Raw genomic sequence first — 27,321 nt, 5'->3', positions numbered from 1 at the left:
ACAAGGTACATACACTATAATTTAACGTCCATATATCGCGCTAAACATTACGAATCTAGAAATCCCAGAGGGTACCCTAAGCTGGCATCAGTACTCCTTCTCAAAGAAGAATCGTTGTACGCACGAAAGCAGGGATGCCCGCAGCCTTGCAACCTTCCATCATTTCCTTATTTCCAGCCCAGTTTGATGTGATGAAAACAACTTCTGCGCCCCAAGATGCATAGGCTTCTGTGATCAATTTCATGACATCTGGTCGACCGCCTGTTAACAGGTCATTCGGTGGCTACGCGAGATAAGAGGGCAATCACATACCACGCTTCTTAGAATCCCAGAGGATCGATCGCTCAGGACCCAGATGTTTATGAATGAGGCCCGAGATAGTAGGACCGAACGTTTTCTCCTGATCAGAACCGATCCAGATTAAGTACCTAGCATTACTTAGACTTAGATATGCCATGTGTAGCACACATGCTGTACGCACCAATCTGAGCTCTGACAACTTGTTGTTCAGGAGCGATCTTGGGTCCGGAATAATCACAAGCAAGCTCACCTGTATACAGGTAGACTAACGCGGCGCCTAGACCGGTTCCCGTACAAACGCGTATTCCGCGTTTATACAGCGTGGAAGTGTTCGATACCCCCGCAAACTGATGAGGGTCAGTTCCGAATGAGACGAGAAACCGATTCCGACGAACCTTCAGTTGCCGTGTCCAAATAGTGGTGGGAGGATTATGGACCAACTCGTAAGTGAAATCGCCTTGGACACCACAAATTAAAAAGTGTTCTTTCGAGTGGACTCCTTCCCTGTAACTTGTATATCAACAGAGGTGAACGCGTGCTTGCATTATACTCACGAAATAATTCCAAAGGACATGGTACTCCATAATAGATCCTCTCGAAATCCTGGCGAGCAGTCCTTGTTGCATTCCACGCTCAAACCGAAGAATGGCCACCTTCGGCGAGGGCTAGTTACACAAAATCAGATAAGAACTTTTACATGATGTAACGGGGCTTACAATCTCAACGTCTACTTTAACCTCTCTGACGGTCAGCCAAGGTATTGCAATGCTGTCAGTGTCGCTCAATTAGTGAAATAACATAACGATGGAACTTAAAACTGACAACACAGTTATCCCAAGGGCGAACCAAAACTGTTGCTGTCTAATTATATGAATGCCGTCTGGTTTCCAAGAGCGTGTTGTAACGTCGTAGCTGTCACCAAGTATAACGAATGCCCAGGCTAAAAGCTACTATGAATTTGAGAACCATCTCGTGTGATAGCCAAACGCACTACATAACAAGCCAATCCTAGCATCGTAAGTTAGATTTCAAACTATGAGAGGAGATACGACAGATTTGCTCACCATCCAACAAATCGGTGGTGCCGTTCAAAGATACTACAAGCCTATGAACATAACACGAAACAGCCCAGTGCGTGGCACTTACTTATGATGAGTATTTCGAACCCACGGGAAAGCGGAAAGAATAGATATTGCAACCGCCAGATTTGTTATGACTCCCATAATCAAGACTGCGTCATGATTGTCCTTATGGTCGATGAAAATGAGTATTACTCGAAATATCAGCCACATAAATCCAGATGTAGCACATCCTGAATGGATACCGCCTAAGTGTTGCAGAACTGACGTACATCCCAGGCGGAACCACAGGGGAGGCCACTTTCGACGGTGTGTTAGCTACCAATAACGACATTTGATAACAGAATAGCAGAACAGACCTTTGCAAACAGCGTATTAACGATGATATATAGAAGTCGCCCAAACAGTTCGTTCCGCATGAGAATGGCGGTGAGAAGATTGCCTAGAATGAAAGCGCCTGTGAAATCGCGAGGATACTTCCACGTATTGGTAGCCGTGAGAATTAGTCCCACTACATTCATAGACACGACAAAAGTATAGAATTTCCTGGACACATATATGTGAGATGGCCGCTACGTAGCTGAATAATAGAAATTAATCGAACCGATATGTGTTGAACCATAATTGACAAGTAATCCAGAAGTTGGCCTTTCTCGCTGGTCGGGTATGGGTCTTTGGCTTGGAAAGGTAGTCGCCAGGTTTAACTGGTTTTCGAAGAGAGGGCAGGTCGAATCCAGGATTCGCCTTTGAAGCAGAGCTTGTGGGAGGCCGTAAGTGAATGACATCGGCAAGGCCTCTCTCTGCGTCATTCGTCTGGTAAGAAGCCATAATGATCCGTCGAGGGTCAACAGCATATCATCGAACATCTTTCGCATTTAAGCAAAAGCTGCAGGTCGTGTAGTCCTTCAGCCCGGATCTGGACACTTCATTGCCTATCAGCCTTCCAGAGTATTGCCGAGGTACACGATTTTCGCTGATTGCTCTTCCGAAGTCCTGGCGACTAGGCAACTCCCGCATGTGAGAATACTCGCTTTGGTAGACTCTGCGATAACGTGGATAAGGTGCGACGGAAGGAGCAATCATATCCGATATCACAAACATGAGGTCATCGCACTGGTGATGAATTAATATTAGCCTGACGAATATACACTGTCCTCGAAGCGATACTGGCTCGTTCAGCGATACATATGCGCATGTACAACTCCAGGACATGGGACACCCTGTCACAGGCACGCAACCTGGGAGAGGAGCGGACCCCAATGAAACGCCGTCTTCCCCTGATCATGGGAAAGACCATGTTATTCATCAGAGCTTGAAAACCTCGGTATTGAAATGAGCGATACACATACGTTCGGCAGTACGGTGAGAAAAAACAAATGCAAAGCTCGGAACTGCACTTTTGACAGGAAGCTGCGGGGATGATCTTGGTTGAATGTCTAGACTTTGAAGAGGACATTCAAATCGCTGGAAACTGTGGTGTCAGGCGATTCGAGAGACATGAAACAGGTTGGGATTTATCCGAGAAAAACTGTCCCGAAGCACTGCAGCACTACCACCAATAATGGAAGCTTGAACAAGAACGGTCACTGGCAACTTCGCATTTAGGCGCACCTGTCGAATGACCACCAGAAGGAAGCGACTTAGGATGACGGGTCCCATCCAAATCGCAATGAAGCGTGTTAAGAGACGAGTCATAACCATCATGTAGGCCTGCATAAACCTTCGAAATCTCTACCTTTCCGGTCTGTATTGGTGAAATGGAAGTGATCTATCGGAATGAATGAATGCAAAAGAATCGGTGACTTCACACACCTATAATGGATTAACCGACATTGCGCCGTATCAGAAAGCAAAAAGGCGATTCGATGCAATGGGTATTATATAGTTACAACTTGTCCAAAGAAGGGTATTACTGCAAAGTACTTCGACACCACGGAAGGTGTTGAGTTATGAGCCAAGGTGACTGTTGAGGCATATTCGAGACAAGCACGAGAAACGGTGCATGAGACAACTCTTCCGGAGTTCTTCAGCTGAATGCGTCTCAGGGCAGTATTTGGACCATCGTAGTTTTCATCAAGGAATAATTGGGAATTCGGCCCGTATTCCGTTCTAACAACCACGTGATGATAGCTTGTGAAAAATTAATTTCGATTATTCAATTTATTGTACTTTTCAACTCGAGTCATAGCCGCCGCTTGGCTCGTCTTTCGCGACGATGAGCTTGCTACGATGCACATCGTCAGCGTACCGACATTTACCTCGAACAACTTTCCGATCCTTGCACTATACTGCTACCCGTCTTGCTCTCAAAGCCACTAACCCTGTCCGTGCAGTCGCGGCCCCTGCAGTTGGAAATTACTCTCCCAACGACAACGGAAATGCACCCAGTTCCCCCTCAGAAATAGCACGGAAAATATCAGCCAAGGTTCTCCCTAAACTTCCCCGGCCCAAAGTCCAGAAGGTGGTGGTGGTTGGTAGTGGAGGTTTAAGCATTGGACAGGCCGGTGAATTCGATTATTCTGGATCTCAAGCATTGAAGGCTCTCAGCGAGGAAGGCATTGACGCTGTGTTGATCAATCCTAACATCGCTACATGGCAAACGTCCCATCAATTGGCTTCCGAAGTCTACTTTTTACCCATTACTGCCGACTATGTCGCATACGTATTGGAAAAAGAACAACCGGACGGTATCCTTCTCACTTTCGGTGGTCAGAGTGCTCTCAACGTCGGTATCGCTTTGGACAAGATGGGAGTTCTTGAACGACTTGGAGTTACAGTTTTAGGGACACCCATCCAGACACTCGAAGTTTCTGAGGATCGTGATCTTTTCGTACAGGCACTCAAGGGTAAATCTACTCTTCTTTCCCTCTTTTTGTAGCACCAATGTTGAATTTCGACCAGAAATTGATATTCCCGCGGCACAATCAACGGCTGTCTCCTCTGTTAATGCAGCTCTTGCGGCAGCTGAAACAATCGGCTATCCCGTCATTTTGCGATCCGCTTTTACGCTCGGTGGACTCGGATCTGGTTTTGCTAACAACCCGGACGAATTGCGTGACTTATCTGCCAAGAGTCTCAGTTTGAGCCCCCAGGTATTGATTGAACGTAGTATGAAAGGCTGGAAAGAACTCGAATATGAAGTTGTTCGTGATGGGGCAGATGTACGTTGGGTTCAGTCATTTAAGCAATTTGCTTCCCTACTAATTGAGATAGAACACGATCATTTGTTGTAACATGGAAAACTTCGACCCTCTAGGAACGCATACCGGAGATTCAATTGTCGTTGCTCCCTCTCAGACCCTACCTGATGACGAATACCATATGCTTCGAAGTGCAGCCCTCAAGGTTATTCGTCATCTGGGTGTCGTGGGTGAGTGTAACATTCAATACGCTCTCAATCCGACATCCCGGGAATACTGTGTTATCGAAGTTAATGCTAGGTAAAATTTACGCTTTTTTAGTCTCATAATCTGCTAACATTGCATTTTCAGATTGAGTCGTTCAAGGTACTTCTGACTCATCGCCGTGCGAACCATTACTAACGTAAACTCAGTGCTCTGGCTTCCAAAGCGACTGGTTATCCTCTTGCGTACACAGCCGCAAAGATCGCTCTTGGTTATACGCTCCCCGAACTCCCCAACGCAGTCACCAAAACGACCACGGCTTGCTTCGAACCGTCCCTTGATTATATTGTCACGAAGATTCCGAAGTGGGATTTGGCTAAATTCTCGTCTCAAGTCAACAGGGAAGTTGGTTCGGCCATGAAGTCAGTTGGTGAAGTTATGGCTATTGGTCGCACTTTCGAGGAAAGTTTGCAGAAGGCCATTAGGCAAGTCGACCCACGATGGAAAGGTTTCGAGGCGTATGTCTCTCCAGAGGATTTGGATCAGGCCCTGTCGAAACCCACGGACATGAGGCTATTCGCCATTGCATATGCCATGTACAACAAGGGTTACACTGTTGACCAGCTTCATGACTTGACCAAGATTGACAAGGTGCATATCACTTTTAGACATCTAACTCATACTAAAGTTAGTATAATAGTGGTTCCTTCACAAGATCGACAACATTGTTCAAACACATCATGCTCTGAAAGCAGCTGGATCAATCGAAGCTATAGACCATGATCTCATGACTCGGGCAAAACGCATGGGCTTCTCAGATTCTCAGATTGCTGACTTGGTTTCATCTACGGAAGACGTTGTTCGAAGTGCTAGGAAATCTCTTGGGATCACACCCTTCGTGAAGCGGATTGATACTCTTGCCGCCGAGTTTCCGGCCAACACCAACTATCTCTACACAACGTACAATGCCTCGGAACATGACATCGACTTCGATGAGCACGGAACCATGGTCTTGGGTAGTGGCGTCTATCGAATTGGCAGCAGTGTCGAGTTTGACTGGTGTGCCGTCACCTGTGCCAGGAAACTGAGGGACATGGGCAAAAAGACAATCATGATCAACTATAACCCTGAGACTGTTTCGACAGACTTCGATGAAGCCGATAGGCTGTATTTCGAGGAGCTTGGATACGAACGTGTCATGGATATTTACGAGCTTGAGCATGCCCAGGGTGTGGTTGTCAGTGTCGGTGGTGAGTATACGTCTAATTTGTATGTACCGTCGCTGACCCCCTTTCTAGGCCAACTCCCGCAGAACATTGCGTTGCGACTCAAACATAATGGCGTCAACGTTCTGGGAACGAATCCAGAGCAAATTGACAAAGCAGAAGATCGCCACAAGTTCTCTTCTGTACTTGACAGTATCGATGTCGATCAGCCTGAATGGACCGAAGCAACCTCTTTGGATGCTGCCAAGGCGTTCGCGGCAAAAGTTGGGTACGATTGTTCCGCTCTTTCTGATTGAGAGTGCTCGTTAATGTTGTTCTAGGTACCCTGTCCTTATTCGACCTTCATACGTTTTGTCCGGCGCCGCGATGAACGTGGTCTACGAGGAGGCGGCCCTTGAGTACAACCTCTCTGCTGCTGCTTCAGTGTCTCCCCTCCATCCCGTTGTCATTACCAAATTCATCGATGACGCACAAGAAATCGATATTGATGCAGTTGCCCATCAGGGTAAACTTCTGGTACACGCCGTTTCTGAACATGTCGAGAACGCCGGTGTTCACTCTGGCGACGCAACCCTCGTTCTTCCTCCCTTCTCCCTTACGGAACGGGATTTAGCCCGCTTGAAGACAATCGCTGAAAAAGTTGCGCAAGCTTTCGAGATCTCTGGACCGTTCAATATGCAAATTATCAGAAAATCGGCCGATTCTCCCGATGAGGAAGCAGCACTCAAAGTTATTGAATGCAACCTTCGAGCATCTCGCTCTTTCCCCTTTGTATCCAAGGTTCTCGGCCACAACTTTATCGACACGGCTACCACTGCCATCGTTGACGAGAATGTCCCTCAACCAGTGGATCTTATGACAGAACAGCGCGACTATACTTCTATCAAGGTTGCCCAATTCTCTTGGACTCGATTGGGCGGTGCCGACCCTTTCCTTGGCGTTGGTAAGTAACCTTTTCTCGTGAAAATCGCCTTCAACTGAATTCGTCTATGTAGAAATGGCAAGCACAGGGTGAAGTCGCAAGTTTCGGGAAGGATATCCATGAAGCATATTGGGCATCTCTGCTCAGTACAACAGGATTCAAAGTTCCCAAGGCCGGATCAGGAGTCCTGATCGGAGGAGATACGAGCCGTCCAGAGATGACTACTGTCGCTAAGCAGTTGCTTGACCTTCGGTTTCAAGCTCTATTGTTCCTCCCCTGTGGTGGAAGAATTCCTCAATGATATTCCCTACGTCACGGCGAAACGTATATTCTTCCCCACGAAGGACAAACGAAAACTGAGGGAGGTCTTCGATGAATACGAGATCCAATGTGTCATCAATCTAGCCAAGTCTCGAGGATTGACTTTCACTGATGAGGACTATGTAGCTCGCCGGTAAGTAGTTACATAATCTCCAGGATCTCCAGCTAATCGGCCTTTCAGAAATGCCGTTGACTTTGGATTGCCTTTACTAAACAATGCTCGCACTGCTCAGCTGTTCGTCGAGAGCTTAGCAAAGAAGATACCACATGGTGGCTTGAGGAGTTACACGGAAGGACGGATACCCAGTGAAGTCAAATCCTGGCGGGAATTTGTTGGAAAGCGAGCATGATTGCTCAATACCTTGACCTCGAAAAAGGTATATCAAAAGGAGCACCTGAAGTTCCATGTATTCTACCTATAGATCTCCATTTATTTTTAGTTCCTATGCTGGCGTTCAACCCTGTAACGAGCCAAATCTTCAGATGTGCATAACTGACCCAAATCCAGCTCTTGTCGTTTGCGTACCAGCTCTTGAATCGTCACTGTGATCCACTTCGCGATCAAATGCAAATTTTTTGGCCACGGCAGGTTCCATTTGTCCCTTCGAGGCACATCTGCGACGAGGCGACCGATGACAGGAAGAAACTACGAAGACAAGAGCGCCTGTTAGTTTATTTGTGTGCGGTAATTAACCGTCGAACTAGCCTTATAAGCGTGTCCATTTCCTGCTGTCGCAAATATCAAAGCACTATCCTTTGGATGAGGGCCAATTACCCAATCCCCATCCTGGGTGTCTGTATACCAACATAGCCGAGTACGAAGCAGTGGTTTGTGGGCAAGCTCGGGGAAAACCTCCTTGAATCGACTTCTGATTTCATTGAGATCGGCCTTTGGAATCCGAAGTCCATCTTCCCCGTCAGAGACAACTGTACGAGGTGTTGATATCGCGTCTTTGGTATGTATGTATCCGCGAGAGTGAATAGCCATTTTTACTATATTGTCTGCACTGGGCTTTTGAAATGTTATGTTTCTGCACTGGAGCGAGTAAACGACACTCACCGGAAAACAGTAGAATCCCGAATCGAAATCTAGCACAACAGGGATATTTTTGTAGGTCTTAGCCTCTTCAGGTGTGAGCTGAACCATCGTAACACATTGGCTAAGTACCACACTGTCAGGTGGGGATGCTTATTGGCGGCGGTAGCCTGGGGCACACTCACCCTGTAGCCACGAACTTCTCCTGAAGATTGAGTTCCGGAAAAGTTGAAGGTGTCCAGGCTCCAGTAGCGACGACAGTATACTTGGCTCTGAAGGAAGATCCATCCTTGCATTGCACGCCTATAGTCTTACCGTTCTCCTTTAAGAGTTCGCTAACAGTCTTTCCAGGAAGCACATTCCCTCCCAGTTGGATAACCTTCGCAGTCAAAGCAGATACACCATTCGCTGCATGAGCCCATCCGCCGTCTAAGTTTAGGTATCCAGTGATCTTATCAAAGGACCCTACCTTGTCGCCGTCTGGGAAGATACTACGAATAGCATCAGCATTCTTTAGTTGTTTCAAGCGCAAGCCAAGCGCGGCATCGCTTGTATACGATTGCTCTGTGTAAGAATTTGTGGAACCCAGAACAAGGACACCTGATCTAAAAATGAAAGTTGTCAATAAATTTTTTTTCTGGCAGAGAGTGTGATAGATCGAATACTCTTGATAACTATCCCCAAATAATTCTCGGTTCTTCCAAGACTGAATGGCCTCGTGAGCCAACTTGGCATAAAAAGGGTCGCCGTAGGATGTGCGCACGACTGCAAACAAGTTAATCTGGGGATCGGAAACAACTGGCAAAGCTTCTTACTCCTATTGAAGTCATTGCTTGTTCCATCGGCGGGGGGCAACGTCTCTGCTCGTTCGATGACGGTTACGTCGGTAAATCCTCTGACTAGGAGATGATATGCAGTGGAGATACCAAAGACCCCAGCGCCAATAATTAAGACACTGTCGTTTATCTGGGCCATGTTATCGAGGTACGATACGAAGTTCGGGGTATTCTATTAGCCGTGACCCCGGGTTCATTGACAACGCGTTCCGTATATGTGGCATCCCGTTTCCTGTTTGTGGGAATCTCGTCGTTCACTGAGAGCGTGTAATACAAGTTTTGTCACCGTTGGACCTTTCTTTGCAGAGAATGGTGTAAAAGTGGAGAGTGACCCGATCGCGGCTCGTGAGACTCTCGAAAACTTTTCATTGGCTGGCTGAGATTAGCCTATCGGCTGCGGCTTCAAGCTTTTTGAGTCATTTCCATCTCTTGCAGGAGACAAATATATTCTTACCAATTCCAAGAGTTGAGGTATCGGGAACAAGTGGTTTCTTTGTCCTTTCAAGGGTGAGAACGTCGCCAGGCGAACTTCACTTAGTAGATTGCCGTCCAAGAAAATTCCACCGCACCAGTACTATCATCTCATAGGACGGAACTGAGCGGCAAATGCTCGGAGCGCCGGACCGTTTCACGTGGACCATGGGTTGGAAGAACTTTTCTTATTTTTATTTAAAAAAATCTATATTTCGAAACCGCAACCCGTAATCTATGTACAGAGACGCGGCGGCGCTTGCTCATAGCCAGCCCCAGTAGCTACTGTAGGTACACGGGGGGATTTTCAGACCTTGAATGGTATAGTTTTCTCGTGACTTCATGTGTTGAGTCCTTGGTATCCAAGGGGGTTGACGCCACCATAACTCAGGCTATGGGGCACGGGTTTGTGCATGGAGCGAGTTCCTTGGTTGTTCTCCGGGTCTGTCAACATTTCCATCCTTCCTCTACCACTTTTCAACCTCCGGGATCTTCCTCTCGCTCCAGGTCCTGATCTCCCAGCCAGTCTTCAAGCGTGGTTTCTTCTTCATCCAATGTGGGTCGCATGGGCGGCCGTTTGGGGGTGCCAGTCTTCGTGAATGCGCCTGATTTCTCCAGGAACGCTGCCAGGGCTTCTATGCCCCTTTTCGTCCCTAAGATGTCCGGCAAGTATAGGTCTCTGGAGACTTTGCGGAGTCCGTCTCGGTGTCCATTGTATCGGGGGCATTCACGGATGATGTGGTCTCGTGTTTGCATAGGCTCTCCACAGGGACACTGAATGCCTCCTGTGAAGCAGTGACCAATTCGACACTGGACCAGGCGACCGAAGACTTCGCGTTTGCCATGGTGATGGCGGAAGTGTATTGTGGGTGGGTTGGAAGAACTGTGACTGTTCCTGGGATGGGCTTCTGTCAGCCCAGAACTGCGGGACTGCCAGAACTCGGAGGAGGCAAGTCCTCGGGCGGTCAAAGGTACGTGAAGGGTTTGAACTTCGGATTCTGTTTCTTATACTAATGTTGTTAACAAGAGTTCTGTTGTATTGTACGCCGTTTCCAACAGGTTCCGTCACTGCACCACATTATACTTAAGGAGAGTGTGAAACGTTGGCGAGTATTTCACGATGTCAAAGTACTTCTCATTGCCTAACGGCACTCGAACCCGCGCGGGCCTCAGGGACTCGGAGTCAACTTCTTTTTGACGTATGTCTTGAGGGATGCGAGGTCAGGTTCCTTCTGTAATTCACTGATTCAGTATCATAAGTCATCTTTACCATTCAGATAAATATCCTTCTTCAGGGCAAGCTTGTATTTGACTTATGAACACAATACGCTATTCCTACAGGCGCGGAAGAAAGGACACGGTGCTTATGTTTTACCAGCTTCTTCTCGCTCCAACATAGCCCTCCTGCATTCAAATATCGTAATGTTCGAATTCTTCATGTGCCTTTGACCGCATGCTGAAGGCTTGCCGGCTGATAGAAGCCCATTCCAAAGAGGCAGGCCGCAGAAATGGTTGTGGGCTAGCACCCACCTTTGCTATAAATTGAACAATGCCCCCCTTTGACACACCGACTTTAAGAAGTCCTTAGCTTGATGGTTTCCCGGCTGGCAGAGTCTCTTCCTTCGCGCAAAACAAAAAAGAATGCTATTGAACTTGACTCGAAGTTGAGCCTAACCAAGGTTCTTGCAGGTTTGGGTCTTATCACATCTGGTCTCACGACAGTGACTTTCTGTGATTGACAGAATTGCGACAACAGGCCCATGGGCCTTTATGAGTCACCGAACGGCACTGTAAATGATCTGCTATGGGACAGGTCTTCAGTCCAAGAGCGAGTACGACACGGTGGTAGAAATTAAAGGTAAAGAAAAGAAAAGAAAAGGCTCGAAACGGCGTCAATGTAGCCAGTCATAATCGGACGCCGTGGCTTCAAGTTCTTGACAGAAGGTCAGCTGCAATGTGAAGCATCACGATCTCCGTATCCATGTATGGACTGCGTCAGCATGCGCTTCAACTTTCACGAAGAATTCGGCTGTCAAGGGCTATATAACCTCGGCCTGTGTAGGTGTGAGTATCCTGCGGTACCTTTCCCTTCTGATACAGCATGGGAATATGTCACATTCACCTGCTTGGCACTCCTAGCAGCATTATATGTCGCATACAAGCGTTACTCTCGCATCTCGATTACCCAGATTTCCGGTTCCAAATCGGAGTTATACCTCTGTAATGATTTTTATTCAGTGGTTGTTTCAGCACCTTTTAACTTACGTTGAATTTAAGGTTGCCTTCCGGAATCGATGCAAAGCTAACCCCGAGAGGTTCGACTTCCGCATTCAGTTGCGCAGTCCCCTCATACAAGACTGACTTTAAATGGAAATCCATATACGGTGGTATCGTGCGAGTTAGGGGCCCTTTGGTGTATGCAGGATTCATTTTTCTCTTCGTGGATTCTATTGACGACTTTAAAGCAGGAATACCATCTGTCAAGCATCAGCATACAAGTTTTCCAAGCTACCTACAACGCGAAGTTTCCCGCATCTTATCTGACCAAGGAATTGGATGGGAAGATGGTAAGTCTATACCTCTGCGGCTAGGCGTTCGAAGCGCCGACCATTGTCACCTAGCCGAAGGCCGCACCGAAGACTGCAAACGACATCGAAAGGTCATGTTGCCAGGTTTCAGCGTGCCGAGATCTAGAGCGCTTGTACCTGTGTTCAATTTCTATGCAACCTAGGTGAGCGCCTTTCTTCCCTTGATGATACCACTTTCAACCAAGTTCAATAGATGGCCAATAAATGGTGAGATCTCATCTCATCCTCGGAGAAACAGGAATCGATTGTTGACATCCCAACATGGACGTCTCGTGCAACCCTGGATGCAATTGGTGAAGGTAACCAGATCTTCATTCTATCGCTGTTTGATAGCTGCTTTCAGCTACCAGTTCAATTCCCTGGATAATGGAGATAACGAGCTAGCAAATGCATTCAATAATCTTTGTGAGATCATTTAGGCCCGCGTTGGCTTAGTACTATCAACTGAATCTATTCGTATAGCTTCGGCGCCATGGCTACACCGTCAAACCATAGAATCCTTTTCACAAGTATACTGGAAGCTCTCTCCTTTCTCTTCTCCAGTGGATGACAGAGTATGCGTCTGGCCTCGAGCATACACGCTTCACATACCATTGCTCAAAGGGTGGTCACTTCCGAAAATGTCGATTTGCTTACCGGGAATACCAAGTACAACATAACGTCTCTGTTAGGTGAATAATAAAAAGACCTGACATCTGGGTGACTGGATCCTCTCAATTGAGAAATTTCCGGTAAAGGTCAATAATTCCAGTGACGTGAAGAATCGCCTCACTGATGACGGACTGTATGCCCAGATGTGGTTAGTGCATTCTCTTCGCAATGAGGCTGCTTCTTCCCATCTCACCTCTTGTAGTTCAATCATCATTGCTGGTCATGAAACAACGGCTAGTAGTCTTACTTAAACTGTATTGGAACTCAGCCGAAATCCAGAAATGCAGGACAAACTGCGCAAGGAGATACGCGTAAAGGAACGAAAGGTCAGAGCCTCGGAGAATCGGCGGAATTCTCGGGCACACTGGACTTTGGTTCGATGCTATACTTGACTGCTATTGTCAAGGTTAGTATCATCCTTACCGCGCCTGCGTACCTTGTTCAACCCCAGCCAGAGGAAGTTTTCCGATTCCATCCAGCAGTGTATAATATGTTCAGGCAAGCAGAATGCAACGATGTCATTCTCTCTCGAATTCTACCATCACAGCCTCTGGTCGAGTCTTTCATCAAGGACCTGTACCTAAAGGCTAAAAGATCATTGCCTCCGTCGCTTCATATAACCGGCATATCACTCCTTTATTGAAGTCTCTAACAAGATCACTGGATAGCAATACCGATATTTTGGGGGCTAACGCCCAGACCTTTAATCCGGATCGGTGGCTCGATGTCCGATATGTGAAAAGGGCCTTTCAGTGGGTGTCTGTGCGAACCTGTAGGCCACTTTTGAAGATATATAACTCCTTCTGGTTCTGGTGTTTTATAGGTTGACATTTTCCCGGTGGTATCAGTGCATGTATTGGACGGAGAATTTCATAAGTTTCCCTGATCCGTCCATCGAACACAAGTTAATCTAAGCTTTTAAATTTTAGGATTCTGGGACTCTAATGTTTCCTTGCCGAATTGTTGAACAAATTTGAAATTTTGCACAATGCACAGTCCCCACTGTCAAAGGCGAGATCGAGAAGGGCTCAGATGTCGTTGACGATTAGAATTGTATCTCGAGAGGTCGGCGAGTTAATGGCCGTTGTTCTGTGTACAGTGCCTATACTCTGGCATCACCTTGGCCAAAATTTCGGACGCTTTAGACGGTATTAATGTGGCGTGAGGGTCTGACAGCACCAACTGGGTGTACACGCATTGTTTTACATGTTCCGTATCGGGCCCACAAATCTTCCGTCGAGCGCAGGCCAACTGGAGCTCAGAAAAGCGTGGATAATCATATACCAAGTCTCGGGGAACTTTGTCCTATGATTCTGCTCGTATCTGTCTACCTCTCTACCTTGCGGGCTTCGTTGTGACTCATTCAACATTCAGACTCTGGTCAGAGCACTGAGCACAGACAGTGATGGAGTGGACGTAGAACTTAGTAGCTCTTCACGTTCACTTTCTATCGAAGCTACTGTCTTCAGGGAACTCGAAAACTCTTTCTTTCGAGCGGTGATGCGGGATCATCGGGTTAGTTACCGGCAAGTTGCCGGTACCGACGGCTGATGCTCGATCGTATGTTGACTTCGACGACCGGCAGGGCCAGTAGTATGTCCATCCGTCGATGCCTCCGAGGGTGAACCAGTGTGATCTTATTCAGACTAAGGATCATTTACTGCTCAGGGAACTAGATGATACCTAGCGACGATAACTATTCGATTCACACGAAACAAGGTCAACTTGCCGTGTCTACCCGGGTCGTGGGTTGCCGCAGTGTTAGTAACGTTATGACGCCTTGCAAATTTCTCTGATGTATCTCGTCTCGGGGATCACAATATCAGGATCACGCCTCAATGCCTGATCGACCCTCTCGATCAGTTTTTCCCCTTCAAACCTTTATCAATGGCTAAACCTTTCCTACGGCTATGCATAATCATTAGTGTGTACACCTGTTATCCTGTTATGGACTTTATGGGTCTAACGTGGCATCGAAACGATTTCCTCCTTGCTGGCTGTGGATTGGCGCCCGACTTCCTTGGTGATCGTCCATGGGGACTAGGCTCCTGCGAAACTTCTCCTTTCAGGATGCTGCCTTCGTGACCTCGGTGTTCCTTGCCGAGGTGGCCTTTTTATGTCTCTTCTTCAGCTTGGTTGAGGTCGAGAGTTAGCGGGCTTGCGAGTCCGGTCAGCACTGTTTGCCCGTGCCAATGACATCCAAAAATATCCCAGTTACCATTTTTCAAAGTACATAAACGTGAAGTATCTGCTCCTCGTTCAAACAACCCATCTCGATCCTTCTCTTCCTTCATTTCGACTTATTAATCCTACGATGCAGCATCCTTACAACGTATGGGGTACCCTTCCCAGCGGCTCATCATCTGAAATCCCCCCTTCAATTTACGGTGCACTTCCCTGGAATAATTCTTCCTCCAGTAATGCTCCAAGCATGCATACCTTCTACTTCACGGCTCTCAACCCTTCCATCATTAACTGCATTGTGGTTGGGCTCAACAATGACCCTCAATTCTACGTTACAACTGACTCGAAGATGCCTGGGTACACTGTACTCAAGGCTGTTAATGGACGGAGTTTTGGGCTTATTGAATGGAAAACCGACGGCAGCCAGGTTGAGATCCGCGGCGTTGTGCCCAAGCAAGCCGCTAAAGATTTTCTCGGCTTATCGTCTGATCATAGGTGAGACTAACCATTTCTACTTCCCAGCTTTCTTAAAACCAAATTTAGATACCGAACTATGCACGTTGGCGGTGGTGACTATATTTGGATGCCAGACCAAAATGGGATTCGCGTAAGTGCATCCATACATTGTTAGTAATCTTTGATGGTTCTGATTCACTTCCTAGATGTACCTTGCTGGAGATATGTCTTCAAAGACCTTAGCCAAAGTCACCCGGGAACCATCTGGTTTCAAACTGGAAGATACGTTCTGAAGCAGTCCAAGGCAGGGACTTCTGCATCCTGCCATAACGGCGATTGTTCTTCTGGAGAGCAGGTTGTCCAGTATGAACGAGCGGGTCTCGTGCGCAGCTCTATTCATTCATGATTTTCTTTATTCGATATGTTCGTGACTTTCAGATTTGGACTTTTCGGTACAAAACTAGGATAACTAATTAGATATTTCGAGGATCTTCGATTCTAGAACCCTTCTTTTGTCGATTCGAGATAGAGGCGCGCGCTCTCTATATATATAGAAAAGTTAGTGGTGTTGATGCAGGCAATCAAGCCGCGGGAAGTGCAACAGCAGCCTCGGGTCAAGTACCGGCAAAGAAATGCAAATTGTCTATAGATAGAGTGCCTTTGTGGGGTTTAGAAATTGAGCATGCGATTGGAGGAGAAAATCAGAGATGTCTTTCTTTCCTTCTCCGTTATGTATGGAGTGGTATTAACGATATACAGAATAGTGTCCTCTATTATTATAATATACATCAGGCTAATGTGTGCTATCTTTCTCATCATCATTGTCATCCTTCCCAGCTCCCTTCCACATATCACGCGCAGTTTCCAACGTCCGTTGAACAAGAAAATAAGGCTCCTTTGTCCATGCTTTTCGCCAAACCATCCCTGCAAACGTCAAGTGGTCCCCAGCGATGAGACTGTCTCGGAAGATCGTCAAAACGCGCCGTGTCGGCTGCAGTAGCTTACTTATACCATCCCAAGCTGGAGGCATCTGTGGTGGTAATGGTATAAGCAAAGAATGTGATCTGAAGGGAAATTAGAATGACGGAAATCGGAACGAAACGAAAAGTCTGCTCACGATGTATCGGGTATTGGGGGAGGCGGCACGATGGCACCCCACCATTTGTTGTGTTCGCCGTCGGGAAGTGGAGAGTGCACTGGCTGAGCATTGCGTTCTATGAATTGCTGGTACTCCTGCCAGGTCGCCTTTCTCTGCTCCTTGTAGTGCTCTCTCCGGACCTGCCCCCGTAGGTCATACTTCATCATTTGTAGCTTCTCCACCGACGAAACATGGCTGGTGCTTGTCCATAAATACCATCCCTCGTCCCAGTACTTGGTCGCCCTATTCCGTTCAGGCGGCGGTGTCGGCTCATCATCCGTATCCGAGGACGCCTTCCCACCTAAGTATCGAGGCATATTGACGGGCTGTCCCTCAGCAGGTAGTGGGTACTTTGCCTTGCCCTCCTCGTCGACATCTTGATGCCGTCGGAACGATACAATATTCCGGACTTCATGGGCAAATATCCGTCGGATACATAAAGATCGGCATGAAGGTTCCTGGCTGTTGAAACGGCCCTTGACCGTCTGCGTGCAGTACGTTATACACCACTCGTCGGTTTTGGGAGAGAAACGTCCTGTGAAATTGTGCCTTTGTTAAGATATTTCATGAACTGACCGCGAGGAGCTCACCTTGGGGAGGCGTCAGTATCTTTATTGTCGGCCAGTCCGAGAATGCAGGCTTTCTAACCCGCTGGGGCTGTTGAGTAGGCTGTTCATGCGTGGACGACATCAGAGTTCGAAGTCGTAAGCTCAAGTGTCCCGGCAGTCCGGCTGCGACCGACCGACCCTGATTTCAATCGGAGTTCCAAAAATGGAAAATAAAACTTGATTTTTCTTCTTTGCGGTTTCGTCACCTTTGCCGTTCGAAGAATCGTCGTCGCAGCTTCCGTACAGAGAGCTCTGGCTTTCACCTTTTGCTGTGGGGAAAGTCCCCGGAGATGCAGAGTGTGTCCTCGTTCAACTAACGGAAAGCGACCATCTCCAAGCACGATGGTACTGGACGAGGACGGCGAGAATGTTTTGCTCAGCCTGATTTTTTTTTTGGCTCGTTACTCCCTCTCGACCGCTCTGCTGTCTCTCTGATGGCAGGCTATCCGGCTAAGGTGTTCATGCGCGAAGATATGAGCGTGTGTATCGCTCGGTGGTCTGCTGGAGGTGTAGGCACTTTGTTGCTCATAGACACAGTTATACGATTGTAGTCCTTCTCGGAGGTCTTCAACACAATGGGGCTCACTCTCGTTCGGCATAGGACATCTCAATTTTTTTCCTCATCTGAAGAATTCGCTTCTTCGTGCGTAGCGAATGCGTTGAAGGGTAGTTGGTGAGTCTCTTTCCTTCTTGCTTGTTTATGATGCTTCGAAAATTATGTTTTTGAATTTCTTCATGGTGTATACCTCGTCAATGATGGCGGGGGCGGGCTCCAGAATTTGACAACCCTGATCCTCTTCTCTGATCTAACGCGAGTGCTCTTTACTGACCAAGTTCTTCTAGATCTATTGTCTACGTTGTAGAATGCAGTGTACGTACTTGTAATAAAACCAGTCTTGTATCCTATGAGATAATCCCTCTGCTTCGCCTCTTGCTCGTGGTGGAAACCGGGCCCATGTCTGCCAGTCTACCATCCGTCTCACAACTTCGCCTTCGAAGGCTTCTCTACTTCAGCCTTCGCACGCTCGCGTAGCTCTCGACGAAGAATTTTTCCGGCCGCGCTGGAGTTGTGTGTTAAGAGTCAGAGGATCGGTATTCCACTAGTGCTTACCTCTTAGGTACAATGTCGATGACAGCGACGCCTAAGACAGATGCAGATGTGAGGACAGACGTAGGAAGGTACTACAAGATCTCTTACCGCCTCGTAAGAATTTGTGTCTCGCCACCTTCGTCTGTATCCACGAAGATACGTCTCGCGAGAAAGTATGCTTCTCGATGTCGGTACTTATTCTGTGAGGTTTGGCGTGGACGACATAAGCTCTGAAGCAATTGTTTAGAGTCACAATACTAAAATTATGAAAAGAAACACACCTGGGTAGTTCCGTAGCTTCTTCTGCATCGTATACTCCAACTACAGCTGCGTCTGCGATATCAGGATGGCTTAACAGTACGCTTTCCAGCTCAGCCGGAGGGACTGTAAGGCATTGGTTAGTGAACGTTCTCATTAGTAGCGTTGCGCTTGCCTTGGAAACCCTTGGAAGTGTCATTTCAGCCTGAACTTGAGAGACAGATACCAGACTCACCTTGTACTTGATAAGTTCTTTCCGTCTATCTACAATAAAATAGAACCCATCCCTATCGCGGATAGCAACGTCGCCGGTCATGAACCATCCTTCCGGCGTTATAGTCCTCGTTGGTCGCCTCGACATTGTTCAAATAGCCCTAATCCACCTTAATTATCCTTTTCCCGGCTAAATGAAGGACCACGCATACCTTCATAACAGTAGGTCCTCGTACCCAGAGTTCACCTGGTTGGCCTTCCGCCGCGTCCACACTTTCGTCGACCAGTCGGGCTTCGAGATTCGGCAAAAGAATGCCAATACTACCCATCTTCCTCTCGGCGTCTTGCGGTGGGAGAAGATGCGTCATAGGAGAGGTTTCCGTCAGACCATAGCCCTGTACAATAGCACAGTTCGTGTTCCTCGAACGGAGTCGGTCGTTGACCTGAACACAGCGATTAGCTTCATCCCGTCTAGAAATAAATAATGAACTGCGTACCTGTTTCGTCAATGCTGCCCCCAAAGGTGCTGCACCTGAAACTAGCACTTTCAGGGACGTCAGATCGTATTGCTCAACAGCTAGGGTATGGCGGGTGTCAGCGAAAGACGCCGTATTACTTGAAAAGACATCGGCATACCCGGATGTCTGGCTAAGACGACCATTATCGGCGGGACGATCAATGCGAGTTTGATTTTATACCGTTCGATGTTGGCACAGAACTGTGTGGGGTCGAAGCGTGGTTGGATAATGCACGGGCTACCGCATCTGAGGGGGAACTAGTAGCAACTCGACGGCTCCTGTGGGCGTAGTGAATAAACTGATGTTGTGAATTGCGAAGAAAATGTACCATATATGTGGTAGAAAGGAAGAACACCCAGTATTGGCCCTCCAGCGATATAGCTTAAGGCCAAGTTGGACATGTCAACTACAGATGTCAGATTTTGATGTGTCGTCTTGGATAATCGACGTCACTTTGGGTGTATAAAGAACAGGATGGGACTGCACTTACCTCAACACCCTATTCAAGGACACAGGATTTCACTCAACAAAGAATCACCTGAGACGTAGAGAATAATACCTTGGGTTTTCCAGTAGTTCCCTAGATGATGTACCGTTAAAATATGATCTACTTCGTCGACCTGTCACTTACTGAGCTATAGCACAACAGAACGGTCTCCTGAGCAAGGTCACCTTCAAACTTTTCTTCCTCCTTCAGCTGCCCCAGCGACAACAAATCCTCCATCCTTAGCAAGCCTGCGGTGCGAGGACTCCGCGAGGCATCGGGTCCGCCTGCCCAGGATAAACTGCTACTTAATAACAGGATCTTCTCTTCGCCTGCGCTTCCGATGCCAATGGTCTTGAACATCTCCCTGACAGTTGGCAAGCCTTCCTCGGTTGTGAAGACATAGCTGGCACGACTATCCCTGTATTGGTGAGCCAATTCACGACTCGTATATCCGTTATTCGCAAAGGTTGTTCGTAGTCCAGCAGATATAGCTAAGTGCAAGAATAAGGTACGTTGATAAGAGACGGGACTTTGTACGTACACCCGAAGACGGCAACAGGCCACGCTAGAGAATTCGGGGAGTAGACGAGAACGGTATCCCCCCGCTTCGCGCCGATCTTTGGATGGTTCCGTAGGGCGTAACCCAGAGAAAGAGCAAGAGACCTCAATTGTGCACGCGTTATTGTTGTTCCCGACGCGGAATCCACGAATGCCGGTAGGCTAGCTGGGTGTCCTCCAACAAGATCGCCATCCTTGGCTAGGAGATGGGTGAAAATGGAGCGGCTCACAATAGGCACAGACGGGTCGGGGGAGGTGTAGATTTTCGCAGACATGGGGGAATGACAAGGGGTGGTAACAAGAGACGTCGAAATAGTTGTCTAAGAAGTTTCTTTTATACGTATCACGAGAACTGGAGGCGGGGTTACATATTGCCGATAGATCTGAACTTTTGAAGTCGCGTTTAAATTCGGTACCGTCGCAAAAGTGCATGTAAATCGTAGGTGCCTTGTGCCTACAGAGCGACGATTTATGGTATTATAGGGATACCGTGCATAGTTAGTTTTCTGCATCCCCAGCTTGCGATTGCGGGGAAAAGTCTGACAGGGCGGAGTCAGGAGCATGAAATGCAAACCGGTAAATGGGTAGGGTATTTACCGGAAGGTCCACTAAGTATGGACAGCGGCAATAACTATCACCCTCCAGCACCTTCCAGGTATCCATATACCTGTAACCAACGCAATCCTATAGGCCAGGAATCCAAGCAACTGTTTTGTTGGTGGAATGGCCTTTTGCGACGAGTTCGTGTCCATGGACGTAGTTTGATAAAAGGATAGGAGGGCGACTGTCGCGTTGTTATCTGTTGTTTCAGTCAGCAGGTTGACGTTGCGAATCGGACTATCCGGTGATAGCGCTTTATAGTGAGCCCTGTACAATTCATCGTACGAAAGAGAAATTCCGACTCGGTCGTCGCTCTATAGCCTTTGGAAGCAAACGACTGATTGGCAGTAAAGTATTGGGTGAGCGCTTTCAATGGCGACTTTATCTTTGAGGCTGTGATGGTCGCTCAGCATCGCCTAATTGGACTCTGCACCGCCACCGCCCCTTCGTCTTCGTCTTCGACCACCACCGTCTACTAGCTCCTTGCTCATTTTTCTTTTCGTCAATGGCTTCACTGCTTGAGCGTATGGGGAATCCCCCTACTACCGGCGCTATCCGTTCAAAGGGTACTCACTCAAGTCGATCCTCGACACCATATGTTCGTGGGTTTCACTTTCTTCGACATTCTCTATTCCAACCTCTTTGCAACAGAGCAGACCTCCCAAGGCAGACATTGACAGCCAATGGGGACATGATATGTACGAATCAGAAAACAACCTTTCAGCACGTCTCGGCGTCCAGCCTGTAGCGCCCCGAGTCAACTTTGGACCTGCAAGAAAATTCGTCGAAAAAGCAGCAGGCATCTCCTCATCAGAATTGTCAATAAAGGGTGCCAGCCAGAACAATGTCGTCGAGGTTACCGGTCTTGTGAAGGGAACAACGGCAGAGGACGTGGCTGCAATCTTTAAGCGCTGTGGCGCGATAACAGAGTCCAAGCTCATGGCTGCCTCTCCCGAGGTGGTGATTCGACTCACATTCAAAGACCCCTCGTCTGCCAAAGCTGCTGTTGCCAAATTTGACAAGCAACAGGCTGACGGTAAGACGCTGTCCGTCGTGATTGTTGGCTTGCACAAAGGCCCTTCACTGTTTGGGAGACTGGCTGGCCCGGATGGTATGGGGCTTGTGATGAAGGAAGGCAGTGTGGACGTTTTGATGGACTCAGAGAACGACAACGGCTCGTATGTTGTTTTTAACCTTTTTTTCTTCCTTATCTTATTCTGCCATCAGAAAAATGAGGTCAGATGCCATATTGAAGGATCCGCGGGCGCAGGTTCTCGTTGCTCCACCTGGTGCTGATCCAAAGGAGTATACACAGGTGCCGTGGCGAGGTGGTCGTGGTGGGGGACGAGGTGGACGAGGAAGACGCGGCGGCGGTGGCAGACGACCTGGGAACGGCGGGAACAGGAAGATGGATATCGACTGATTGCGTGCCATTGCATATCTTCCAACTGCGAACTCATTTATATCGGTGTCTTGATGAATCCCCTGGCCTCTCCATCTCCCAACTCTATTTCCTTCCTGTAATTTATGCTATTACACCTCATACCGACGCGCCGTTATATTGTCCCAGACAGAGGTTTTAGGATCGTTCCCTGTATCTCTACCTGTTGATGCAACATGTTTTGCTTGATTTTTCAGATCGTTGGTGCGTTGCTTCTGTGATATCATCTACTGCTGCGGCTGATCTTGTATCCAGTATCCTTGTTAAGATCATGCCCATAAGCTTCTGAATCCGAGTGCCTAGCAAGAGGTTCGTACGTATTTGAGTGTAGTGAAAGATTTGTCTCGTCAGTCAGTCTAATTTCAGGCCCTTCACGTTTCTGACTTTTCCTTACAGTACTCCCTGTAAGATTCAGCTGCCCAAGTACAGCCATGGCCTGCCTTCAATCACGCAGTCATCAATGGTCGGAGCCACAGATGATACTAGTACGTACGCACACGGAACGATAAGAGTAATTGCCTTTTGCAGGTGCTGTTTTACTTTTTTGACGTACAGTTTTGGTGCTTATTATAATCTATAAAGTGTTCAAGTCATTATCGAAGGCGACAAAATGCGCTCCCGAGAGCAAGACACGGCAAGCAAATTCTCTCTCTGTAAGGTGACGAGCACCCTACGCTGCCGGCCTGGCTTCAGTAACAGCTGATCCACCAATAGCTTAATGCTCGGCACGTTCTTCGGTATGGCGTATTCACTTGTCCACGTACCTTGTTTGGTGAACGCGAATAGGGTGAGATATAAGTGTGCCTGTCGTTGATGACCGACTGACAGCTATGGCTTGGAAGCTAGAATCCACGATGATGTTATGTAGCCATTATTACAGTTGCCGCGTGTTATGTCCATCGGTATACTCTTATTTTTCCGTTGTTTTGTATCGTGAACATGTATCTATTCATTGTCTCGTCAATTCTGTAAATCCATATGACAGAAATCTAATAGTAATGTAGAATTTGAAGCCGAAAAAAATGATGGTCACGTTTTGTTACCCTGCACGATCGTGACGTTGGCTTCGTTGGCCTACGCAATTCACCATCATCTTGCTTTTCCCTTCCCTTCTGCTCCTTGTCAGTATTCCGTGCAGTCGTTACTCCTTCGTTTTGGCTGATTTTTCTGTATCGTTACATGCAGGCTTTTGCTCCAGGTTACGACACTTTTAAAGACTATCTTACGAACCGACTTGCAGTATGGGTGGAGCAGGTAGGGATATCTCCTTACCTGTCCTGGGGGCGTCATTCCCAGGCCAGTACATAGGACCAGCACTGACTATTTTTCTCTGCACTCTTTCTCTGCCATTTTCCCATATCGCTGATATTCACTGTGCGGCCAAAATCCACGTTTCCTGCGGTGTCCGGGTATGCAGGCTGGTTGTTCCTTTTCGCAGTCCTCATGGCTGCCGGACTGTTGTTTTGCATGGTGTTTTTCGTGAGTTCGTTTATGCGGGCCGTGCCATGGCCATGAGCCTGTCTATCTTGCTGACACTATCGCCCTCCAAGATCATCATGTTCTCGGACCTGGAATGCGACTACATAAATCCTATAGATCTTTGCAACAAGCTTAATCAAGTATGTTGCACGATCTACAGTCATACACTTCACCTTATCACTCCAACAGTTCGTCCTTCCTGAAAACATCGCTCATGCATTCTTGACTGTGCTTTTCCTGCTCTCTGGACAATGGACCGCGTTCCTCTTGAACTTGCCGTTGGTGGTCTTCAATGGAAACAAGTTCGTCGTCACTACTACTATTACTCTCTTATCTTTCTTACCGTTATGTCTCAGGATACGAAACAAAAATCACATGTACGATGCCACAGAGATATTCAGGTCTCTTCCAGGACACAAAAAAGAGAGCTTCATCAAGCTTGGGTTCTATCTGTTATCGTTCTTTTACTACCTCTACCGGTTCGTCCGTTTGCTCGTGTGATGACAACCGCTGAGGGTCATTTTCAGAATGATCGTAGCACTCATTGCAGAGAGCGAGTGAGACATGGGCAAGTGGGAACGAATAGGTGTAAAGCTGCCATCTACGAAATGACTTATAATCAATGGAATTTTCACGTACATACGCGATGAAAGCCGGTGGATGCCCTGTCTATGATCTCTTTTCTAGATTAAATTTCTTTTCTTTTTTCCTTTGAGCGCGAAGGTCTTTGAAGTAAAAACATTGGCATTTGGGAAAATACAGACTACGATATATAAGTGAGTATAGAATGTACGGAACCACCGACCCATCCCCTCTCCCGCTAAGGGGGAAGAGGCGATATTGGGTGCTAAGACGTCCGATCGCTCAGAACACGGCCTGACACTCGAACGACCGCCTGATAAAACCACGCGAATGGCATGGGCAGTCATGAGCAACATAGGGAAACAAGATGGCCGTGTCGCCGCACGAAGAAGAGAAAAATCTCAGGGCTGATTTGTCTTATAAATCGCGGACTTGAGGGCAGGACCGGATAGATCGGACCGTCCGTATGTGCGTCGCATGTTCGAAACCGCACCCCGTAAATCTTAAATCTGCGTGACAGCGGTTGCGGCTAGCAGTGGCTACGGTAATGTGGGTTGCTTCAAAGGTATAATTTTTTGGTGCTGATTGGGTAATTATATCAAGACCAATCCAGCTTTATCTTCACGGGCACGGGTAAAGGGATTCAACGCAAATGCATCCTGAAAAGTGCGTGTACTGCAGTGGAAAGGGCGTAAATTACATATACCCCCGCAAGAAAGTATATCTGGGGTATTAAATTATATAATTCTAAGGCATCTAAACTGGTGAGACTTTGATGATTTCGCCGCTGGAGTTGACGGACTCGGCTTCTTGCAGTGCCTGGCTCTTGTGGTCCCGTCTATCAAGTTCTACACAATGCCATGAGAACGCGTATATCAGAAAAGGCTCGTTGTCCGCACCATACTCATCCGGCCCTTCAGCATGAGTGAATACTTGAGTTTGAATTTGAACGGCCCTGAAAAATGATCAGACGTTATTTCGTACAGGGAAGAAACTCTGAACACGTACACTCCATGATTCGTCGTTTTGTTTCCGCTGAGGCTGTCGGATGTAATGCCACCCTTTTCTTCGTTATACACGTTGATACCGGTCGACCGAGCGACCTTGATCAAGAGACCTAGATGGAAACGGTTTTAAGAATCGCTAACAGACATCAAGGGAAGAAACATACGAGACATGGTCATCTCAATCTGGAGCTTTACGATATACACCACGGGATGGAAACTGAATGGTTGTTAGCGAGGGGTATAGAAAGCCTCAGAAGCACTCACTTGACAGTATACAAACTTGTTTCTAAGGAATGTTACTCCTAAAAGGAGGATATCCATACCAATGGAAACGACGATGATGTATTCATTAAATCTGATGCCTAGGATGAGTTCTCGTCCCACATATGTAAGGAAGGACTAGGGACGACGCACCGCATGACTTTATCATACTTTTTCAGGCCATGTTGGACCAATCGTGTTTTTACCATCCGGATGAATAGGATGTTGAGAGATAAATCCAGAACTAAACGACGGTGATCAGTCGAAAAAACCGACGAAAAATAAGGATGTCAAGGGACATACGCTAGATAAATAGACTTCTCAACACGATCCCACCAATGGTTGAGCTGTATGTATCCATCAGCACGATCGTAACTATAATTTCACGCGGTACATACGTGGACGTATTTATCGCTGATCTGTAGCTGAGCGGGTATCCCTGACCTAAGAATGGGTCGTAGGCGCATAGGAAAATGGACATGCTCACATATGCAGCCCGTAGCAATGGAGACGCAGCCGACGAGTCCTGCAACCGATGCTTTGAGAAACAGCTGAAAATAGATCTAGTTAGAATCACATCTAGAATTCCGACACAAAGCACCTACTCTTTGCCTTGGCTCGGAGTACAAGATACAGAGCCGATTGACAATAATCAACATGAGGCATTGGACCTGAGTAAGGATCAGCTTGAACATTGCGTAGCCAGTGTATGAGTTGGTAGCTTACTTGGCATATCCAGCAAATGATGACCATTAGGAAGACGCCAATGCCAGGGGGAAAGTGCCCCGAGCTGAAACGCAAGTGAGCAGCAGAAGATGGACGGAAATACGAAAACGTACAGGTAGCCCCATGAAGTGACCTGAATTACACTTTAATTTCAGCAAATTCCAAGGGTCGTCACTCGATTGAATACGCACAGCAAAACCCAAATCGCTGAATAACAATGATGAGTTGACTTCATAGGGGTATACTCGAGCAAAAAAAAGAGCACTCACGCGGCAATTTCCAGCCAGATCATGAAGATATACGCGGAAAACTATAGGGATAGTATGGTGAATATGAGGCTGGAGGTAATGGATATAGTCTTGCCCTTCTAGCCCGCCTCGTCTCCCGTATTGCGCTCCATGTCACGTTGACAGCAAAGCCAAACTATTCCAACCAAATTCGTCAACAGAGAAATTGATGAAGATCCTTGCGGTAGACATACGAAGAAGCCAAAGGTGATGGAACCGAGGATGATGTCACCTCTGGTGACTTCCAGTTGTTGGAATCTGTAAAAACAGAGGACAGTGAGCAAGTGGACGGAGATGAATGCTTATTTCTGCTCACGGATGCTCGGTCTTGAAGCCAACATCGATCGCCATGAGAGAAAAAAAATTGGGTAAAGGAGTGACTGTCCCAAGCAAAGGACGTGGTGGGGAAACAGAAAGTGAACGTCCAGGCTTATAAGCTGAATGACTACTACCCCTTTACAGTCTCAAATGGAAAGTCGGGAAATGTGATAATTGCTTCCGGACCCGCAGTTACAGGAGGCCAACTCAATAACTGTATGTCTTTGTCGATCATCTAATGCTTCGTGATCGGGGTAATGTGATACCATCCTGGAGGGCCGCGATGGAAGAAAAAAGATGCAGAATAATTTCGAACAGGAGATGTGGAGAAGCGGC

At 47.4% G+C, this 27,321-nt stretch overlaps 11 protein-coding genes across 11 annotated transcripts; 5 read left to right on the top strand and 6 right to left on the bottom strand.

Moving 5' to 3' along the window:
* Positions 1-55: 55 nt before the first annotated feature.
* On the bottom strand, positions 56-2,207 carry EV420DRAFT_1640436 (uncharacterized protein; the record flags this gene model as incomplete). The annotated part of the gene is made up of 14 exons (XM_060477101.1): positions 56-76; positions 125-261; positions 313-428; positions 478-647; positions 696-757; positions 798-804; positions 855-965; positions 1,017-1,068; positions 1,123-1,240; positions 1,292-1,308; positions 1,365-1,397; positions 1,447-1,679; positions 1,739-1,925; positions 1,984-2,207. 14 exons carry the CDS (start codon positions 2,205-2,207, stop codon positions 56-58), a joined length of 1,488 nt encoding a protein of 495 aa, XP_060332826.1.
* Positions 2,208-3,554: 1,347 nt separating this feature from the next.
* EV420DRAFT_1529223 (carbamoyl-phosphate synthase) lies at positions 3,555-7,713 on the top strand. Its single transcript, XM_060472536.1, has 10 exons — positions 3,555-4,225; positions 4,281-4,540; positions 4,593-4,819; positions 4,933-5,374; positions 5,424-5,973; positions 6,022-6,217; positions 6,270-6,892; positions 6,955-7,097; positions 7,132-7,325; positions 7,374-7,713. The coding sequence occupies exons 1-10, from the start codon at positions 3,595-3,597 to the stop codon at positions 7,540-7,542; spliced, it is 3,435 nt and encodes a 1,144-aa protein (XP_060332825.1). The 5' UTR covers positions 3,555-3,594; the 3' UTR covers positions 7,543-7,713.
* EV420DRAFT_1619460 (FAD dependent oxidoreductase) lies at positions 7,629-9,203 on the bottom strand (the record flags this gene model as incomplete). Its single annotated transcript, XM_060475475.1, has 6 exons — positions 7,629-7,838; positions 7,887-8,204; positions 8,253-8,352; positions 8,414-8,833; positions 8,894-8,993; positions 9,044-9,203. The coding sequence occupies 6 exons, from the start codon at positions 9,201-9,203 to the stop codon at positions 7,629-7,631; spliced, it is 1,308 nt and encodes a 435-aa protein (XP_060332824.1).
* Positions 9,204-9,726: 523 nt separating this feature from the next.
* Positions 9,727-10,319, bottom strand: EV420DRAFT_1529218 (uncharacterized protein; the record flags this gene model as incomplete). Its single annotated transcript, XM_060472535.1, has 2 exons — positions 10,043-10,319; positions 9,727-9,977 (listed from the first exon to the last, which is right to left on the bottom strand). Coding segments are annotated over exons 1-2 (304 nt in total), but the record flags the coding sequence as incomplete, so codon positions are not given.
* An 808-nt stretch (positions 10,320-11,127) lies between these two features.
* On the top strand, positions 11,128-12,542 carry EV420DRAFT_1477807 (uncharacterized protein; the record flags this gene model as incomplete). The annotated part of the gene is made up of 6 exons (XM_060469445.1): positions 11,128-11,256; positions 11,278-11,367; positions 11,558-11,599; positions 12,004-12,102; positions 12,362-12,422; positions 12,457-12,542. The coding sequence occupies 6 exons, from the start codon at positions 11,128-11,130 to the stop codon at positions 12,540-12,542; spliced, it is 507 nt and encodes a 168-aa protein (XP_060332822.1).
* A 2,371-nt stretch (positions 12,543-14,913) lies between these two features.
* Positions 14,914-15,819, top strand: EV420DRAFT_1529193 (uncharacterized protein). Its single transcript, XM_060472534.1, has 3 exons — positions 14,914-15,453; positions 15,502-15,565; positions 15,621-15,819. The coding sequence occupies exons 1-3, from the start codon at positions 15,089-15,091 to the stop codon at positions 15,705-15,707; spliced, it is 516 nt and encodes a 171-aa protein (XP_060332821.1). The 5' UTR covers positions 14,914-15,088; the 3' UTR covers positions 15,708-15,819.
* Positions 15,820-16,123: 304 nt separating this feature from the next.
* On the bottom strand, positions 16,124-17,267 carry EV420DRAFT_1331211 (uncharacterized protein). The gene is made up of 3 exons (XM_060468809.1): positions 17,143-17,267; positions 16,532-17,087; positions 16,124-16,478 (listed from the first exon to the last, which is right to left on the bottom strand). The coding sequence occupies exons 1-3, from the start codon at positions 17,240-17,242 to the stop codon at positions 16,208-16,210; spliced, it is 927 nt and encodes a 308-aa protein (XP_060332820.1). The 5' UTR covers positions 17,243-17,267; the 3' UTR covers positions 16,124-16,207.
* An 872-nt stretch (positions 17,268-18,139) lies between these two features.
* Positions 18,140-20,559, bottom strand: EV420DRAFT_1640430 (AMP binding protein; the record flags this gene model as incomplete). The annotated part of the gene is made up of 15 exons (XM_060477100.1): positions 18,140-18,221; positions 18,272-18,302; positions 18,359-18,480; positions 18,532-18,693; positions 18,744-18,772; positions 18,829-18,882; positions 18,934-19,164; positions 19,219-19,298; positions 19,358-19,439; positions 19,498-19,517; positions 19,568-19,673; positions 19,730-19,738; positions 19,799-19,819; positions 19,871-20,217; positions 20,268-20,559. The coding sequence occupies 15 exons, from the start codon at positions 20,557-20,559 to the stop codon at positions 18,140-18,142; spliced, it is 1,668 nt and encodes a 555-aa protein (XP_060332819.1).
* An 830-nt stretch (positions 20,560-21,389) lies between these two features.
* On the top strand, positions 21,390-22,307 carry EV420DRAFT_1477804 (uncharacterized protein; the record flags this gene model as incomplete). Its single annotated transcript, XM_060469444.1, has 3 exons — positions 21,390-21,482; positions 21,536-22,062; positions 22,112-22,307. The coding sequence occupies 3 exons, from the start codon at positions 21,390-21,392 to the stop codon at positions 22,305-22,307; spliced, it is 816 nt and encodes a 271-aa protein (XP_060332818.1).
* Positions 22,308-23,566: 1,259 nt separating this feature from the next.
* On the top strand, positions 23,567-24,471 carry EV420DRAFT_1667628 (cornichon; the record flags this gene model as incomplete). Its single annotated transcript, XM_060479001.1, has 6 exons — positions 23,567-23,579; positions 23,743-23,804; positions 23,876-23,944; positions 23,994-24,106; positions 24,161-24,283; positions 24,332-24,471. The coding sequence occupies 6 exons, from the start codon at positions 23,567-23,569 to the stop codon at positions 24,363-24,365; spliced, it is 414 nt and encodes a 137-aa protein (XP_060332817.1). The 3' UTR covers positions 24,366-24,471.
* Positions 24,472-24,917: 446 nt separating this feature from the next.
* EV420DRAFT_1529167 (uncharacterized protein) lies at positions 24,918-27,320 on the bottom strand. Its single transcript, XM_060472533.1, has 15 exons — positions 26,984-27,320; positions 26,862-26,925; positions 26,744-26,803; positions 26,650-26,690; positions 26,494-26,523; positions 26,381-26,444; positions 26,260-26,325; positions 26,099-26,205; positions 25,983-26,029; positions 25,808-25,898; positions 25,674-25,748; positions 25,558-25,610; positions 25,395-25,503; positions 25,286-25,341; positions 24,918-25,234 (listed from the first exon to the last, which is right to left on the bottom strand). The coding sequence occupies exons 1-15, from the start codon at positions 27,016-27,018 to the stop codon at positions 25,143-25,145; spliced, it is 990 nt and encodes a 329-aa protein (XP_060332816.1). The 5' UTR covers positions 27,019-27,320; the 3' UTR covers positions 24,918-25,142.
* Between the last annotated feature and the right edge of the window lies 1 nt (position 27,321).

This window comes from Desarmillaria tabescens (assembly GCF_030435595.1).
Source record: "Desarmillaria tabescens strain CCBAS 213 chromosome Unknown EV420scaffold_11, whole genome shotgun sequence".
NCBI classification, from domain to species: domain Eukaryota; kingdom Fungi; phylum Basidiomycota; class Agaricomycetes; order Agaricales; family Physalacriaceae; genus Desarmillaria; species Desarmillaria tabescens.
Note: the sequence above shows the minus strand (reverse complement) of the source record. Positions and strands in the feature narration are given on the sequence as shown.